The following is a 19,811-nucleotide window of genomic DNA, read 5'->3' on the forward strand; positions in this document are numbered from 1 at the left end:
CCATATGTTCTGATATACTCCTATATTCACTCATAAATCCGTCTTATACTCTCCTATTCACTAATACTCTCTCATACTTTCCTATTCCATAATACACTCTCTCATACTCTTAAATTCACTCATACACAATTCATGGAAATCACTGCTCAAATCTATTCTTAACCCTTTTAAAAATTCTTAACCCTTTAAAAATGTCCCGTCAGCGGGCCGAAAGTATTATTACAAACTTTTATTAATAAAGAATAGCCCCAATGGTTTGTACAGAACTGAATGATACCTTCGTGTGTAAAAAGCCTTGAAGTGTTAAGGTGTCAAGAAGCTCCTGGGTTGCTTTTACTATATGTTTTAGGTCATTATCCTATCCATATTTGACTGAATCTGAGCAGAAAGAATAGCTCAGTATACTTCAGAATTTATCTTGCTTCTACTAGCCAGCCATATATGACCATGTCTTAACACTGCCTCCACCATGTTTGGCAGATGATGCACTATGTTTTGCACTATGAACACCTTTATTACGTTTTTTATTGAAGTTAATTCAGATTTTATCTGTCTGAAGAATTCCAATGGTTTGTTTCTTCTGAGTTCATTTACTTTAGTTCCGTGGTACCCCAGGCCTTTGCTTTTTAAAAAGGCCAGGCTTTTTAAAAATGTACCAAATTATTGATTTGTTCTCTTTTGAAGTTTCTGCACTCGCTGATTGATTTGTTTTTCATCCTTCACTCAACATCTCTTCAGACCGCATATTGACAGTTCCCACAAACGGCTACAAGATGCAAATTCAAGACTTGGAATCAACTCCAGACCTTGTCTCGCTTTAATCTGCAACATATAATGATGATCAGGCCATGTGTGGCCGTGTAACTACTTTTTAGTCAGTTGTCCAGTTACTGTTGAGACTGTGAGAATGAAGAAACTATGTAAAAAATGTCTGTACTTCTTAAATGGTTAATTCAGTATTTATGTTAAGCCTCTTGATTTAAATGTGATAGTCTGCACTGATAGTAGTCACATTCTGACTGTTGTACATAGGCAAAACAACAGAAGTTACAACACTGCCATGTACCATTAAATTCACTCATTCACTCATTTACATTCATATATACTCCTAAATTACTATGAAATGCTAATACAGCCGAATATTAATATATATATATTTATTTTTATTTATTTTTCCACATTATACCGTTGTGAAAAGCAAAGTACACCCAGCCACCTTCATCAGCAAGAACTTGAAGTAATGTTTTTTCTGTATGACTTTATCAGCCTATTTTGTCGTTCTGGAGGAATTTTGGTCCACTCTTCTTCACAATGCTTCACAATTCTTTTGTAGATTCGCTGATGTGCTTGGGATCATTGTTCTGTTGCATGACCCAGTTTCAAACAACCTTAGCTGCTGGATACATGAAGGAGTTCATGGTCCACTAAGTGATTGCAAAGTGCCCAGGTTCTGTGGCTGCCAAACAAGCCCAGATCATCACCCCATGCCTGACAGTTAATATGAGGGGTTTGTGCTGGTATGCTTTTGGTTTTCACCAAATGTGTTGCTTGTGCTGTATGGCCAGACATCTCCACTTCTAATTGTACTGTCATAAACCTGAACATTTAACATGCTAACTGAGGCCTGTAGAGTCTGAGATCTTGGGTCTCTCTTAGGACCTTGGGGTGAATTTGCTGGAACGTCCACTCCTGGGAAGGCTTTCTCAATTTCATGTGTTCTTGTTCATCTGAGGTTGTATTTGTCTCACTTTAGAATCTGCTAAGGACCAGATGTTCTCATATTTAAAACCACAGAATTCAAACAAGGTGTGCTTTGTTCTTCACATGACTGTATATATCATTGCCCTTCATGCAGAACAGCTTTAAATCCCGGGCTAAAGTTGAGACTTTTCACTGTTGTGCAGCTTACTTTATGCGTGTAAATAGTGTAAACATTCAAATTCTCCAGTGTAAGAAACAGTCATACTCATCAGAGCACGGCGGTGAGAACCCCCCTGGGGCTGCTGCGCTCTGACATCAAACGCCCAACCTGCTTCTTTTACATTTTGTGGGCTCCCTCCTAAAAACAGCATTCCCTCCCATGAGTGCTGTGTCACATAGTACGCAACATCTGTAACCCTTTTCTGGCTGACTGTGGCACAGAAAATGTTGTAGATTTGGGTTAGAGGTAGATTTGGATCTTTAAGAGGAGCTGTTATGATTTTGCCTGATCTCATAGTCATGTGGATCGGCATGCTGGTCAGCTCTGCCCGTATTTTTACTAGAGCCATGAGCTACATATAAGACCAAATGAACACCCCCAGACAAGTAAGGTGGTTTCATTCAGCTGTTCAGACTCAGCCACAGGGTTAAGTTTTAAGGGTTAGTGCTGGGAATTAAAGCATAACAGCGACATCTAGTGGTGAATATTTCAGTAATAGAGACTGAAATAGTAAATGCTCTGATTTCAGCATTTCAAACTGTGTAATATACCCATCTGATCGATGTATTTCTGATACATCAATAAGCTTTCATTTTAAATATAGTACCCTTAAATCGCAGGCGCGTCCTCTAGCGTATTCAGAGTAATGTGATAAATAGGACGCGGCCAGGGACCCTGTTTTAGTGTGAGTGTCTAGGGGAAGTGAACAGGGGGCTGATTTGGGAGCTATATGGGACTAATCCATCTGGAAACTGCAGCAGCACGCACAGCTGTCACCCAGAAAATACCTCTGAACTTTAAACGTCTCCACTGGATTTCCTCTTCATTTGCCAAGTAAGCGTGTATATATTTGTAATATCTAACTTAAGCAAATCTGCACTGTTTCTCGTGTCTTAAGCGAATCTGTGTCGACCTAAAGTTGGTGTGTGGCAGCAGCGCGTTGATAGTAAAGCTAGCCAAAGCTAGCTAGCCTGCTAACAGCTGTTTAAACTAACCCCGGGTTTTTACTCGCGATATTGAGTAAAAGTCTCTTGCTTTGGGTATTTTTGAGCTAAGGGTTTAAACTGTGCTTTTGAGCTTTAATGATTGCGGTACGTTTGGACACAAGCAGAGGGATTTTTAAAGGTGATATTTTAACGACGAACTAAACATAGCATAGCGTTGCATTGGACAGCATAGTGTAGCTTAGCTTAGCTTAGCTATTCACCCTGCTTGAGGGAAATTCTGTGGCGATCTTGACAGTATTTTGTACAAAACTCTCAAGCCAAATCAAATATTGAGAAATCTCGTCGTACTCTGTGTTAAATTCAGGTAGCTATTTAATAAGCCAGCCAAGTAGCCCTGACTGACTGACTGACTGAGGTAAAGCCAGCTCCTGAACGCTGTCACACTGGTGGCCTTTTGGCTGTTGGCTAACAAACACGTCGGGTCCGTAATGTGATCTTTTCTAATGTATTTAAACATGTCCTGTAGGCTGTATCTGTTCTAAATGCCAATAATCTGTTCACTTATTTGACCCCCAGCCTCTTCGCTATCAGTTTTCCTTAACCCATTAATATCCACGTTAAACGTCTCCATATTTGGTCCATATGTTCATTGAGCTCGAGCACACCAGACTCAGACTTGTGTTCAAACTGGGCCGGTTTATAATAATACAGCCTGCTTGTGAATAATACAGTATACAGTGGGATTATGAATAAAATAATTACAAGAACTTGCCTTTTAAAGCCTGACATTGTTGGAGGTTTTTCCAAGGTGTGCTTTATACAAACGGAGCTCGTCACTTCAGAGCCATTGGAGGGCGTTCAGTGGTGCCCCTCATCATACTGAACAAGACATATACCATCATAATATATCATAATATAAATGCCTATATTTCCTAAATACAAATGGAACTGTTACTTTTGCGTGTAAGGAAAAAGTCGAATATTTGTTCACTGTAGCCAAAATATTGTTATTATTATGTTTAATAATAATAATACTAAAGTTACTTTATTAATATTAATTATTCATATTAAAGTTACTTTATACAAACGTAGCTCGTAACTTTAGAGCCATTGGAAGGCGTTCAGTGGTGTCTCTAATCATACTGAAAAATAAATATACTATAATATATCATAAGTAAGTTTATTATCAATAAATATACTTCCTGAATACAAATGGAATAATTTTTGCGTGTAAAAAAAGGTTGAATTTGTGTCACTGTAGACAAAATCTCATGATTTATTATTAATAATAATAATAATAATAACCATAATAATAATTACTTTATTGATACTAGTTATTCACATTGAAGTTTATACAAATGTAGCTTGTCACTTTAGAGCCATTGGAAGCTGTTCAGTGGTGTTCTTTCTCATCATACTGAGAAATAATGATACTTGTGTGTGTGTGTGTGTATATATATATATATATATACACACACACACTATAGTAATATAAATTAATATTTAAAAAATATATAATCCCTAAATACAAATGGAATTATTACTTTTGTGTTTACAAAAAAAGCCAATATCACTATTATTATTATTATTATTATTGTGCCACTATATATTTTTATTTAACACTATTCATATTAATATTAGCTGATATTTCTTTTTTAAGCCACTGTATAATTTATATTATACACTATAATATATACTATGCTCAAACACACATGCTTCATAACTGCACCGCTACTGTATGATGTGTGATGATGTTAATGATGTTTTGCTGTAACTCACTTTTCTTTTGCAGTACGTTATCCAGTGCTATTCAGCCTGAATTTGGCTACGTTCACACTACATTTCAAGAGGCCCAGATCCAATTTTCTCACCAAATCAGTTTTTTAGAGCATTCACAGAATCTTTCTAATTTGACCTATATCTTATAACATTTGTCTGAGCAGTTTGCGCTGCTATACTGACATGCATGTGCAAAGGAGCAACGCTTCATATGAGGTTCAGTTTCATGTTCGTCAGCATGAGTTCCAGTGTCTGACAGCTGGGCTCATCACCGAGAATAAAAGCACATTATTGTGCCATGGCCACTCCTTTGGTTTGCTTCCTTGTTTTCTTTAAACTTAATTTTTATCCTTTTTGCTTTTGCTCTTCATCACTGCAGCTGCATCGCCCTGTGGCCTCCCTCAGCCATTTCTTTCTAAATTTCTCCAAACGTGAAGCAATTGTGATATGTGTCTTTTCATAAATTTCCGAATCGCAACTGAAAACATTGAGTGGGGCTTTTGTTTGTTTGTGAAATGGTTCATTGAAAAGAGACCTACTGATTCTTTGCATATTTCTTTTTTTGTATAAAGATGGTGATAGGAACCAGGGGTCACCATGACTACAACACAAATATAGCCATTTTCTTTACTATCTAAAACCACAAGTTTATTTATGCTTCTGAGGTTTATGTGTATCTTTGATGATTGTAAAATAGTGGGAAATAATTTTCCTTGGAAACTACCACTACCAAAACCACAGTTCTCACTCTGTACGTTTCTCCAGAAACTGTGTTTCACGCCAAACCATTCTGAATAACCGTGTTCTCATATTGACCTTTTTAATATGGAGGGAGATTTTTGGTGGAGTTGCCCTTTTAAAAAAGTGAATGGCAGATGTCTACAGAATCCATATTTAGCACAATTTAAAGTAAAAATCTTCGAGACATTGCACATTGCTGTACAGTGGGGAAAAAAAGTATTTAGTCAGTCACCAATTGTGCAAGTTCTCCCACTTAAAAAAAATGAGAGGCCTGTAATTGACATCATAGGTAGACCTCAACTATGAGAGACAACATGAGAAAAAAAAATCTGAAAATCACATTGTCTGATTTTTAAAGAATTTATTTGCAAATAATGGTGGAAAATAAGTATTTGGTCACCTACAAACAAGCAAGATTTCTGGCTGTCACAGACCTGTAACTTCTTCTTTAAAGGCTTCTCTGTCCTCCACTCGTTACCTGTATTAATGGCACCTGTTTGAACTCGTTAACAGTATAAAAGACACCTGCCCACAACCTCAAACAGTCACACTCCAAACTCCACTATGGTGAAGACCAAAGAGCTGTCGAAGGACACCAGAAACAAAATTGTAGACCTGCACCAGGCTGGGAAGACTGAATCTGCAATAGGCAAGCAGCTTGGTGTGAAGAAATCTACTGTGGGAGCAATAATCAGAAAATGGGAGACCTACAAGACCACTGCTAATCTCTCGATCAGGGGCTCCACGCAAGATCTCAGCCTGTGGGGTCAAAGTGATTACAAGAACGGTAAGCAAAATTCCCAGAACCACGCGGGGGGACCTAGTGAATGACCTGCAGAAAGCTGGGACCAACGTTACAAAGGCTACCGTCAGTAACACACTACGCCGCCAGGGACTCAGATCTTGCAGTGCCAGACGTGATCCCCTGCTTAAGCCAGTACATATCCGGGCGCGTCTGAAGTTTGCTAGAGAGCATTTGGATGTTCTGGAAGAGTATTGGGAGAATGTCTTATGGTCAGATGAAACCAAAGTAGAACTGTTTGGTACAAACACAACTCGTTGTGTTTGGAGGAGAGTGAATGCTGAGTTGCATCCAAAGAACACCATACCAACTGTGAAGCATGGGGGTGGCAACATCATGCTTTGGGGCTGTTTCTCTGCAAAGGGACTAGGGCGACTGGTCCGTGTACATGAGAATGAATGGGGCCATGTATTGCGAGATTTTGAGTGCAAACCTCCTTCCATCAGCAAGGGCATTGAAGATGAAACTGGCTGGGTCTTTCAGCATGACAATGATCCCAAGCACACTGCCAGGGCAACAAAGGAGTGGCTTCATAAGAAGCATTTCAAGGTCCTGGAGTGGCCTAGCCAGTCTCCAGATCTCAACCCCATAAAAAAACCTTTGGAGGGAGTTGAAAGTCTGTGTTGCCCGCCGACAGCCCCAAAACATCACTGCTCTAGAGGAGATCTGCATGGAGGAATGGGCCAACATACCAGCAACGGTGTGTGCCAACCTTGTGAAGACTTACAGAAAATGTTTGACCTCTGTCATTGCCAACAAAGTATTGAGATGAGCTTTTGTTATTGACCAAATACTTATTTTCCACCATTATTTGCAAATAAATTCTTTAAAAATCAGACACTGTGTCTCTCACAGTTGAGGTCTACCTATGATGTCAATTACAGGCCTCTTTCATCTTTTTAAGTGGGAGAACTTGCACAATTGGTGACTGACTAAATACTTTTTTTTCCCCACTGTAATTGTCATCTCTGCTGTTTAATTCTCTCCCAGAGACAGCATGGCCCGTGGACACCAGAAGATCCAGTCCCAGCAGAAAAACGCCAAGAAGCAGGCGGAGATCAAGAAGTCTAAAGGCCACGACCAGAAAACGGCAGCTAAGGCCGCACTGGTGTTCACATGTGGAGTTTGCAGGGTCAGTTTCAAATGAACAGTGGTCATTTATTGTCCCTGTCCATCAGTCATGGGTTGGGGGTAGTGCATTTAAACTTTCTGTCTTGAAGGGAGGGTCACACTGGTGTGGCTGAGCAATCCCTAGCTCTCATCAGTGTGAATGAACTTGCTCTGACTTGATCACATCGCAAACATTAAACTGCGGTTGAATCCCAACCCTGTAAGATCTCTGTAAGATTCAGTCCAGTGGGCATTTGTACACATGGGCTGAATCCCAAATGGCTCTTTGTTAGATGTATGCACTCTTTTGGTACAGAGCCCACTACTGTTATGACCTACGCAGTGCACAGTAGGGAACAGTTTGAGATTCAGTCGATGTATGAAGCAGGAAAAGCCCCTGGCAAGATAATCCGATCCTATCGCGCTCAGCTGTTTATTATGAGATTAAGGCTATGCTAAGGCTAATGTAGTGCAGGGCAGTACAGCTGCAAAAACGCATGAATTCAGATCTTCTAATTAGATATGATTTATGTCCATGGTTTAAGCGCACATAGAAAAGTGTATATTGTAAAAATGCTGTGTCTGCAAAATATTGATATTGGCATTTTCAGCGCCTACGTCATCGACTAATGGCTTCAACGCACTACACGACTTGTAGAGTCGTCAGGTCGCTGCACAGTTCACACTACACAACTCGATCTCTTGTGCTCGTGAATTTTTAAGTGGTTGTGGTTTGCACTGTACACGACTGTTCAGCGACTGCAGGTCACACATTACACGACAGTTTTAGGAAAAAATCACAGACTGGGCTGTTTGTTCTTGTTTAGTCATGAAAACACACGTGAGAAGGAACGGAGGATGACTCAATACCATACGGGAGAAAGGGCTTTTTTTATTCTGAAAAACATGGATGAGGATGTCCGCAAGAAGCAAGCGGTTAAATTCGTTAGTACACTTAAAAAAAAAAAAAGGAAGTAAAGAGAACTGGAAGTAAATAAATCTATATTTTTGCAGTGAAAACATAGGTATTATGGTTGAGTGTATGCCAATGTGTCCTGATAGGAAGTATATTATGCCCCTATGCGCACACATGCAGATTCGCTTCTTCCTCATCGGCTTTCCTATCTCCTTGCGTTCTCATTGGCTGGAGACACTTTTCACACTACAGGATTTCGACTAGCCAACAGGTCCAGCTATTTAACATGCTAGATTTTTTTTCTTTTAACTCTGCGAGCGATCGGCAAGCCAGTCAGGTTGTGTCTTTGAACAATTCGCACACGCCAATCTAGAGCCAATTTCAGAGCTGATGTCGCTGAGCTAAAATCATGTAGTGTGAACTCTGCATAAGGCGAGTAATCACATGTTTAGCCTGCTGAGCACAATGTCCCACCAGCAGATACAATGATTTTTTTTATCACATGTAAGAATGGCTGCTGAGCTCTGTAGGGGCAGAGCTTGGTATATCAGCACTAATGATCCAAAATGGTGCCTAGACTGAAATTTCAACACTTTGCAAGCGTGGACGTGCTGCATAGTCTTCCCTCAAAGACACCAGCTCTGTTGGGTGCATTACTCAGCCAGATTTCCTTTTATAGTGCTTTTGAGGAGGGCAAAAAAATCATGGCAGGCCTGCACATAAGAATATGCTCTCGGTGCAACTTGCTTGTGAAAGAGGGTCAATCCTATCATATCTAATGCCTTGTCTGTGATCCATTCAGTGTGTGCGTGTTAAATGTGCTCTGAATGGCAGTGGGTGGGTTGCAAGTCCATGTTGGGCACAGTAAAATGGACCAGTGTGAGGAACTGGCGCTTTCTGTGTGCTACTGTAGGGTGAGTTCATTTGGGCTAAACCAGTACCCTTAGTCATGGCAAGCAGGGGTCAGGGGGCAGGCAGGTACGACACAGACAAATCCATAATTACAAGTTTTAAAAAAATACAGCGAAAGTCAGAATCCAGGACTTCCAAAACAAGAAGGACCAGGACTATTACTAGACACACACACTTTGCCACAAGGTCCTGCTGAGCACACTTTTATACCGTGAGCTAACAAGCTTGACTAGGCCCAGCTGAGTGCTGTGCCTTGCAAAGCCAGGGGGTGGAGTCTGGGAGGAAGTCATGCCCCTGTGCAGTACCCAGTAGATGCAGGAGGAGGGGGAGTCATCATGACAGAAGCCCCCGTCCTCAGGGGGCACCCCTGACACACAGGACAAGCGGGGATCAGATTAAAACCGAGCAAGAGGCAGGTGTTGTAGTGGATGGAGAATAGGACGACAGTGAAGTCCTTGTTGGGGGACAGGGCAAGGACTGTGGGCAGAACATGAGACAGGAGCTAATATGAGGGGCATTGAGTCAACAATGGAATGGTCAGAGGAACAGGAAGTGCAGCTGTCTGTTGACCAGGATCCAGAGTTACTCAGGGAAATGTAGCTGGAGTGACTGGGGGGGGCTGGCTTGGCCCAGGTAACTGCAACGCTGGTACTGAGGTTCCTTGGGAAAACTGGAATGGAGCCTTCTGGGGAGCAGGAATTGAAGTAGCCTTGGAAACTGGAATGGCCCTGGAAGCAGGGGGCTGAAACCTGGTGGGGGCAGGAGCGTAAAGATGGAAGGTGTCAGACAGCCAATGCACTAAGAGGCGCCTTGAGGGCAGGTGCGCTTGCAGCAACATCCTCTGCAGGTGTGACGTCTGTAGTCAAATCAAGAACACAGTCAAGGAAGGAGGCCTATCTTCGTCAGCGTCTACAATTAAAAACAGTTAAAGTGGAGGATTTACTTGGAGGCAAGACTTAAGGTCAGGTTAGACATTGTAAAAAGAAAACCACATGATTTTCCAAACATGGTGGAGGCATTGTTCTGGTATGGGCATGTTTTAAGCAACCATGATCTGGAAGTGTTTCAGAAATGGTTTGGGCTCGTCCAAAGTACATGCGTCAAGTGGGAAAGGCGGCTTTCTCGAACCCAGTCAGAACTCTAGAACTGCAAGGTGTTGATGTTCCACTGTCTCACGATTTCTCACTGCAGACTCTGTTGATGCTCATCACTGCTGTGGGCTGGGAATGCTGTGTTTCCATGGAGTTTTAACACGGCAGCGCAACAGCAAAAACAAACTATTGGAACAAAATCAGGCTTAAATTTAAGACCCATTTAAATATGCTTGATATGACCCTGATCCTGAGCAGATTGGCGGGAAAGCACTTGAGGTATTATAGGCATGGGATCAAATTAGTAAAGAATTTCAGCCGGGGCACCGTGGCATTTTGTGAATGGACTGGGATAAACTGCTGTATGCTTGTTTGAGCGTGACCTCACAACCATCGTACATTTAAAGCAAGCTATTTTCACACTTTTCTTTCCGTACATGGACTATGGGGTTACCTAGGCCTTTTGAAGAGGTCTCTGAGCCAGGTACGTCTTTGTGTAATGAACTGAATGCACTGACACTTTGTGTTTCGTCTTGTTTCAGTCGCAGATGCCCGATCCGAAAACCTTCAAGCAACATTTTGAGAGCAAACATCCCAAGAACCCTCTCCCTCCGGAGCTGGAAGGTGTTGAGGCCTAAAAAAAAAAAAGCCACTTCAGTCCCAGACCTCGCACTACTGTTCTCGGATCAAAGACTGTTGACCCTGAGCTCCCGCCGCCCGCTCCTCACTGGTACACTTTCAATGAAATGATGGCTCCAGCCTTGGCAAAAACGTCAGATCAATGTATTACCTCAATCTGCAGTCTGTCCTTTATTAGCTTCTCTGGTGTGTTTCATGCGTAGAGCTGATTAAAAGGTAATCCAGCTCAATGGTTTCATAGACCTCTGAAGTCGTGCGTCATTCAGTAGGTGCCGTCATGCCTGTATTAGGAACTCCAGGTCTAAGCTTTAGGGTTTCTTTGTTTTTGTTTTTTTGTTTTTTTAATGAAAGGCAGTTAAATAGGAATGGAAATCTTTACTATCTCACCCTGTGGTAAACACTCATGTTCCAAAACCCATACCTGTAGTCTTACCTGTGCCATACCTGTGTACATTTAGTCACTGGATCCTCTGACTAACGGGGTCTGTGTAATTGTGGAGGTGAAATATGAATCATACTAACTGCAATAATAACTGCAAGCTAACACTGCTGGACACTTAACTAAAGTCCACCAAAACAGCCCAAACAAGCAAGCAAGGTCTGTCCAGTGTGGAAGTTGAGGGGAGTTTGAGGAGCTGATGTTATATAGGAGTGTTTAAGTGTAATGGAAGATGTCTGTCTGTCCAGCGCACAGCAGTGTTGGCTTACTCATGTGTCAAACTTTATATGATGTTGATGTCAGCGTTATTACGTTCCATCCTCTACAGAGTCACATTTCTGTTTTTACTGATTATATAATTTAGATAAAGGATTAAGGCACATTTATTTTGTTACATGTAATTGTCACTTGTGTTCGGTTCAGTAAATAAATTGTAATATGACAGAATACATTTAAAACTTATATCAACAACAACAAAAAAAAAAAAAACATATCAAGTTTGGAAAACTTGCACCCCAAACCTCCTCAGATGGGTGACTTCAGAGGTCTGTTGCTCTTTTTTCTTTCTTTCTTTCTTTCTTTCTTTCTTTCTTTCCCTCTTCTTTTAGTTTTTCTCCTCCTTTTTTCCGTCTAATCGCAGTCCCGCACTGATTGCAGTGGGCCTAATATTAAAGGTGTGTGAGATTTTCGGTCGTAGTATTTGAGTGCTTTTGCTCCGTTGGTTTTGCTAAAAGTACCTGTGGTAAAGACTTTGTAATGGAGTTTCTGTGATCAAATCGGTGGTTGGGAATATATACGTAAAGGTGTTTCTCTGAAATCACTGGATGTAGCCAAGAGTGACTGTAAATCCTTTAATTCTTTTTGCTGCAGGAATTCTAATCGTTCACTGGAGAGATATTGCATCAATATTTAAGATAAGATTCATGCTTCTGTCACCTGGATTCTGTACCAATGTAATATAACATTTTAATAAAGTTTAACTTTGTTTAATGCATTGTGTTCTGTATATATTTTCCCACCACAATATTTGTTTGGATCCTCATACAAAACCTAGATGGAAAGAAATTTTGCAACAGGTAGATCACCTATGTGATACCATAATGTCAACAGCAACCAAAACCTTGTCTGTACCTGTAGATCAGTCTCACATGTTGCTGTGGAGGAATTCTACCCCATTGTTTTTTGCAGAATTATAGCAGTTATAGCAGCACAAACTACCTGTTTAAGGTCCTGCCACATCATCACAGTGAGGATCAAGTCATAACCTTAATTCCATCCCTTTATTTTGTGTCTTTTGAGTCATTCAGAGGTGGACTGGCTCTTGTGCTTTGGATTGTTGTCTTGCTGCATAACATAACTAAGCTTGAGCTTTAGATCATAGACTGAGGATCAGATGTTCTTCAAGATATTCTGGAAGAGGATGGTTTAATTGGAGCAAGCCACTCTGGCCCTAAAGTAGCAAATCTTTACCTTGAATCCAGTTTCCGTTCCTGGATTTTGTAATCTCTGGAAATCAAGGGAAAAGCTAATGTAATCGATTGGCCATGTAGCGTCACATAAACCATAGGACCAATTTAATAAATCTGTTCCTTCAATTTCATAATCCGTTCCCTCAGTTTAACAGTCCGTTCCCTCAGTTTAACAGTCCGTTCCCTCAGTTTAACAGTCCGTTTCTTCAGTTTAACAGTCCGTTCCCTCAGTTTAACAGTCCGTTTCTTCAGTTTAACAGTCCGTTCCCTCAGTTTAACAGTCCGTTTCCTCAGTTTAACAGTCCGTTTCCTCAGTTTAACAGTCCGTTCCCTCAGTTTAACAGTCCGTTCCCTCAGTTTAACAGTCCGTTTCATCAGTTTAACAGTCCGTTCCCTCAGTTTAACAGTCCGTTTCTTCAGTTTAACAGTCAATTCCCTCAGTTTAACAGTCAGTTCCCTCAGTTTAACAGTCCGTTTCTTCAGTTTAACAGTCAATTCCCTCAGTTTAACAGTCAGTTTCCTCAGTTTAACAGTCCGTTTCCTCCGTTTAACAGTCCGTTCCCTCAGTTTAACAGTCCGTTCCCTCAGTTTAACAGTCCGTTTCCTCAGTTTAACAGTCAGTTTCTTCAGTTTAACAGTCCGTTTCTTCAGTTTAACAGTCAGTTCCCTCAGTTTAACAGTCAGTTCCCTCAGTTTAACAGTCCGTTCCCTCAGTTTAACAGTCCGTTCCCTCAGTTTAACAGTCCGTTTCCTCAGTTTAACAGTCCGTTCCCTCAGTTTAACAATTCGTTACAATTTGATTCAATGTAACAGTTCATTACCATTGTTACTGTAGACAAACCAGTTTGTGGCTTTTATTATTATATATTATTATGTCCTTATATAAATTACATTAGGACCCTTAACTGTGTGTGAAAATCTGTCTTAGGCATCAGGAGGATGTGGTGTTTCTAGGGCGACGTTACCACGGCAACAGCCTACTCTGCCATAAAGACTCTCACTTTGACCTAGTTATTCACCAGATTAAGCATGTTGGTCACATGTAGTGTGAAGTACAGCATGTAAGATGGTTTTAATGTGGTTTAATCTTTCATGGAGTAACTAAGCAGACTGGTGGTGTAGAGTCATTCTTATAAAGTGAGATCTCCTCACATGCTCCACAAGTCCTCACACTGAGGACGTACTGCTGCTTTTTATCATGTCCACAAGGTGGCAGTGAGCTGTTCATGCTTTTCAGGCAGGTTTGGAAAAAGCACACACAGTGTACACACACACACACACACACACACACACACACACACACACAGGGAGCTACAATTTTGCTAAAATTATCTTAAATCAGCTACGATCTGTGCTGTGTGTACATATTCAGGCCAGTCTATCCTGACTGGAATTACTGGACTCACATGCTCATGACTGGGGAAGATGGTTACTGACTCCAGCCTTAGCTCTCCATTCCGAGCCCTAATTTAAAGCAATAGTTCTGTGGAAAAAAATCGAATTGACCCAGTTTACCCCTCTTACCCCAAATGCAGTTGATTACCCAAGACATTTGTGGTGTCTGAGGTTTGCCTCTTCAGTTTTACACTGGAGCTACTCCACCACTGAGGCTAGAGTTAGAGTAATGTAATGTCATGGAACTAAATAGCATAGTCTGCCTAAATCATCACATGTTAGGGTTCTTCATTTGGCCAAGCACTTGTATGTCAAACATTTAAATATATTTACATGTTAAATACGTTTGTTTTCAGACTTTTCAGCAGAATTGCAAGAGACAGTATTTTGCTAAGATGTGGTTGTGTCCTAAATCGAAACGTGGGCACTCTAGCAAGGCCTGAAAAGCCACACTGTAATGATCAGAATGTTTGAAAATGTATAGAAGGGTAAAAAAAAGTATTTGCCTGATTTTTTTTTATTTTTTTTTTTTGTATTTGTATAATTTTTTCATGAAAGATTTAGTATAACACAAAGACAACCTTTATCAAATTTAGTTGAGTCCCAATGACCGATTAAACTAGACACCGCCAGGCTTGATTACTGCCCATCCGAATATAACATATAATATAACTGAATATAAACTCACATAAAAAAATGAACCTTTCTGAAAACGTGATCTAGGCTAGAAATGATGCTCCCCAACCCTGTTCCTGGAGGCCCACTGTCTTCTCCTTTGACACACCCACACACCAGCTATTGAGCTGATTAGTTGGGTCAAATACGCTGGGGCCAGGGGAAACATTAACAGTGGTGCAGTGGGCCTTCAGGGCCAGGGTCGGGGACCACTGGGCTAAAAGGTTTCAGCTCTATATTATTGGTTCAGTTGTACATGTTTCCTTCTTGTTCATGCTTACTGTAGAAAATGTCCCCTTTTAGAGCTGCTCAGCAAATCCACATCAGCATATGTTTGCCAGTGTTCGTGTACATGGGTAGAATTGAGCTGTAGATAAGCTCCACAACAAGTGCAAGGTCTCTAATGGGTGATCTGGGTGGGACATGCTGCACCTGCTTTGATTACCAAGGTGGCATTTGGTTAAATGAAGATTTTACCATTCATTCCTATGGTGAATTATAGCTGGGTGTTCATCGTAACACACCCAAGTGTTCTGTTACTTTCCCCCTACAGTTTAAATAACAAATGAACAAAATCCAAGAATCCTTATCCAAGAATACTTTTTTGGCCATTGGAATAATACAGGTGTGTTGGGGAAAAGAAATGGGACACTTTTCAGCCAATCAGGTTGTGTAGGCAGAGCTGACTGTTGTTAAATGCCTTTGAATGTATGAAGATTGTCTAATTATGCACTATTTCTTCAATGCTAACTGTTGAAAAGGTGGCAAACCACTAAGAAAGCAGGCAAATTAGTCATTTTATATATTTACTAGTTTTGCCTCAATCTGCTTTTAAAAAATGAAAGGAAATGAGTCAGAGTAGGGTTTAGGGTGAAAAGGTTCACTTTAGAGAAACGTACAGACGCCTAAATTCTTTACAGTGGTGGTGATAGGACCCAGGATCATCACACGTTAGTGGTTGTTCACTTGGCTAAGCACTTGTTTGTCAAACATTTAAATATAGTTACATTGTAAATACATTATATTGCATACTTTTCAGCAGGACTGTAGTATACAGTATTTTGCTGAGATGCGGTTGTGTCCTAAATCGAAAAGTGGGGCAAATCTGAACATACACATTTTCTTTGGGGACTGTTTTTGTGACACAACACCCTGCTTGTGTCCCTCCGCCAAATACGTTTAGGCCCAAAATCTTCTCACAAATATGGTGAAACTGTCTCAGACATCAGGCAATGTTTTCATAACCACTTTTGTTCAGTAGCTTTTTGCAATGAAGTTTTTTTAGAGGCACTGAACATTTCAGACGCCAGAGTCCATCAATCTCTGAATGATTCTCTTAACCATTTAATGATGCGGAGAATGCTGGAGAATAGTTGAGATTCCCCTTTTTATTCAAACCGCTCTCTTCCCTTTATCTAAACAGCTCACTCTGGTGTGTAAATGTGTGAATGTAAACAGGGGTTGTATTAAAGAGGTGATTTGCAGGGAAATCTTAGCAGTGGGGCTGCTAGTGTGGCCGTATGCGTAAAATGGGTTATTTCATCAACAGTTTGGTCTGTGGAGAAAACATGTGACTGTTAAAAAATAGAACAGTTTGCCCTCTCTCCCCCCCCCCTCCCCTCCGCACCCCATGGAGACTGAATGGAAGATAATAGAGGCAGTGCTTTTATTAGCACATCCCAGTGTCCTCTGCTCCAGTTTCTGAGCACCTCCAACCTCCGATCTCCTCACATCCACTTTACAGTGAAGTTTCTAGGTTCACATGACCTACAGTCACAACCAGCAGTGCTGCCTTTGTGTCTTTTAGCTGTAGACAGGCAGCCTTCTGGACAATCCCAGGGTTAAAGTCAAGGAGCTTTGTCAGAATGTGAACATTGTTGCTGTTGATCTTTAAAGTATCCATATTCTACAGTTTTTTATCTGTCTTTTTTCCACTACTAATATTTGTGTCAGTTTATGAACCAAAAACAGTCATAATTCATTTTTATACGACTTTTCCAACCACTTGAATTTTTTTGTTTCTATGCCTTTAAGACTGAAATATGGAAATGAGCTCTGTTCTGATTGGCTGCCCTCACTTGTGCCTCACTAAAAAAAATGTCCATACTGAAACACAAGTATTTGTTGCCGTGAAATGTGTCATCTGCATTTAGTCCATCCGTGGTAAGGAAAACACACACACACACACCCGGATCGTTGGGCAGTTAAGTGCCTTGCCTTGCTCAAGGGCACTTCAGCCATTGATTGAGGGAGGAGACAGCCTTCACTCCCCCCACCCTCAATTCTTACCTGACGGTGACCTTCCGATCTCTAGCCCACTTCTCTAACCATTAGGCCACGACTGCCCCCTGTGGGACTGTGGGAATGAGCAGGGCTACAACAGACGGTCATATGTAAATGAACCAGTGTTTGTGACGTTGTAAAAACACTGATTTCAGAACAGGCTGTTCGTGCGGTTCATGTGGACTGTGGTGTTAATGGCACAGTGAGAAACACAGCTAAAAGTGTAAGCTGTATTGAATTGCTGTACAGTATAAGCATAAGAAAGAAGGGTTCTATATAGTACTAGAGCTAGACTCTTAGACCCGTTCCACCAGTGGAACCATCTACAAATCTTCAGAACCCATTACGTTCTATACATAGTTCTATATACATCTATATAGTAATCCACCAAGAAAACTCTTAATTAGAGATGCTCCCATGCTGGTAAGACAGGCAAAGCAAAACCCCTAGAAGCAATTTTTTTAGAAGTGGTCCATCATGGACTAACTGAAGAGACAAGCTGAACCCCTACAGTCCCCTGACCTTAAACAAAGGAGGTGTTACCCAGTCTTAATGTATGTAGGAGCATGTAAGATGTCCACTGTAGAATTTTCATTATGAAATGTTGATATTGCATGTAATGAGAGGCCTCTCACAGACACTTCCTCCTGCAGCAGGATCTCCATTCATATCAGTGTGGCCTATGAAGGATGTGACCTCTTGGCTGGTCAGGAGGTCTGTGAGACTGGAAGGAAGGATTGCTCAGTTTTCAGGCTGTTTTCAGTCCACACAACATCCTCACACACAAACACAAGCAGCTACCGTGTCAGCTGGACTGAATCACCTTTCGGCCTCTTCCTCAGAAACCCACTCTTTCCTTCCTGCACAGCCTTCAGTCCACACTGTGTTAAGCCACAACCGGTCATTTGTATCTGCAGCAGCTTTATGTATACACTACGGATGTCCTAAGCACCCCCCGAATTCTATACCTTAATGCTGCGTATCAGCAGAGAAATACCTGATCTAAAAGTCACAAAATTCAGATGAAAACATGATATAATGACACAATCTCGACTGATAGAATTTTCTTTGTCTAGAATTCATGTTCTGCACCCATATCCTGATTTTAAATTTTGAAAAACTTTTTAGGTTGGTGTAGTTTTACTCATTTTTACTTAATACATAAGTGTATATAAAAACATGTTTGTGACATCACAAAAAAATGAGTTTTTACAGTTTCCGTATGTGGACTATTAAATGTAATTGATTAGATTAAAAGTGAGGACAATTCAGTTTCTATGATATGAGCCCTTCCTGACACCCGAGTCAGGTCTGAATCTAAGTCCAAGTCTAAATACAGGCTTTTTTAAATTGGGTTTACATTTACATTTATGGCATTTAGCTGACGCTCTTATCCAGAGCGACTTACAAGGTTACTTGTATTACAGAGGTGGGTCAGTGTAGTGTTAGGAGTCTTGCCCAAGGACTCTTATTGGTGTAGTGCAGCATAGCCAGCCAGACCGAACCCCAGTCTCCCACATGGTGTGGTAGCTCAGTGGCAGGTAGTGGTGTTATCTGTTGCGCCACACCAACTGCTATTACTTAAAATACTAATAGCAAATGACAACACAGTTAAACGCTCATATCTAGGGCTGTGACCGAAATGGATCCCTACGATTCCCAACAATTTAGTTTACTCAGTAGCGGTAAAATGCCTCTTAGTAGGGGGTTAAAGCCTCTCTATCGAGGGAGTTCATGTTTTGAATTTCAGCCAATGAGAGAGAGCAGAAATGCGCACTACGTGGACGTGGGGAGACTAACTGCTACAGTGTTTACTATCAATTAAGAGTGCATTGTGGGAGATTGTAGTGCCCTCAAAATCACGCTTGCATTCATTTGTACGATTCGGACACTCCAAGAAAAATGGCCCACATACTAATTAGAGCCCTAAAACGTAAATAGGGAGCCATTTTGGTCACGGCCTATTACCTGGTGTCGATTACCTGGCAACATCAGGACAGGATATCGTTGTCTTTGTGATTCGGATACAGAAACCTTCACACTATACTGCCTTTTAAGACAGCAAGGCATCAAGTCACCATCAAGTCAGCTACCTCCAGTTTCAGACTGCAGACGCAGTTTCAGAAGTTCCCCACAAATGCGGCCGCTGAGTGTTCAGAGAACCACGTTTCTGTTTAAATATATACCTCTTTCTACATTATCCAGGCTAAACCAAACCCTGTTCATCTGCTAATTTATCATTTTTCTCTTATATTATATATTTCTCTTTTTTTTCTTTGACTTTGACCGGCAGGTTATGAACTGAGTGCCCTAAACCGCAGCTCGTGACAGTAAAGCAGCCGGACGTTTAAAACGGTCGGTTACTTCCTCCAGCCAATCAGCAGCGCCGTTGCCTTGGCAGCGTTTGACGTCAGGACTCATTACGCGTATTTTTCTCTGCACCCGAGTTCCGGCCAGCTTCACCGCCGTCGCCGCGATTGGCTATTAATGTGTCTCGTAGTATTCCTTCCTTTTTCAGGTTGGGCGCGAGCACGCCGTAGTTTCTTGGAGTGCCTCGCCATTGGCGGACTGCTTGTGACTTACAACTGCTAGCCAATCGGAGCACGGAAGGCGGGGCGTGTCGGAATACGGGCGGGAAGGACAACAACGCCCTCCCACTGTAGCCCCTGCTGCCAGTAGTGGAGAGTGGACG

General features: G+C 41.4%; 1 protein-coding gene across 1 annotated transcript; it reads left to right on the forward strand.

Moving 5' to 3' along the window:
• Positions 1–2,643: 2,643 nt before the first annotated feature.
• On the forward strand, positions 2,644–12,287 carry znf706 (zinc finger protein 706). Its single transcript, XM_072674706.1, has 3 exons — positions 2,644–2,755; positions 7,181–7,322; positions 10,762–12,287. The coding sequence occupies exons 1-3, from the start codon at positions 2,652–2,654 to the stop codon at positions 10,855–10,857; spliced, it is 342 nt and encodes a 113-aa protein (XP_072530807.1). The 5' UTR covers positions 2,644–2,651; the 3' UTR covers positions 10,858–12,287.
• Positions 12,288–19,811: the final 7,524 nt, after the last annotated feature.

This window comes from Salminus brasiliensis, chromosome 3 (genome assembly GCF_030463535.1).
Source record: "Salminus brasiliensis chromosome 3, fSalBra1.hap2, whole genome shotgun sequence".
Lineage (NCBI taxonomy): Eukaryota > Metazoa > Chordata > Actinopteri > Characiformes > Bryconidae > Salminus > Salminus brasiliensis.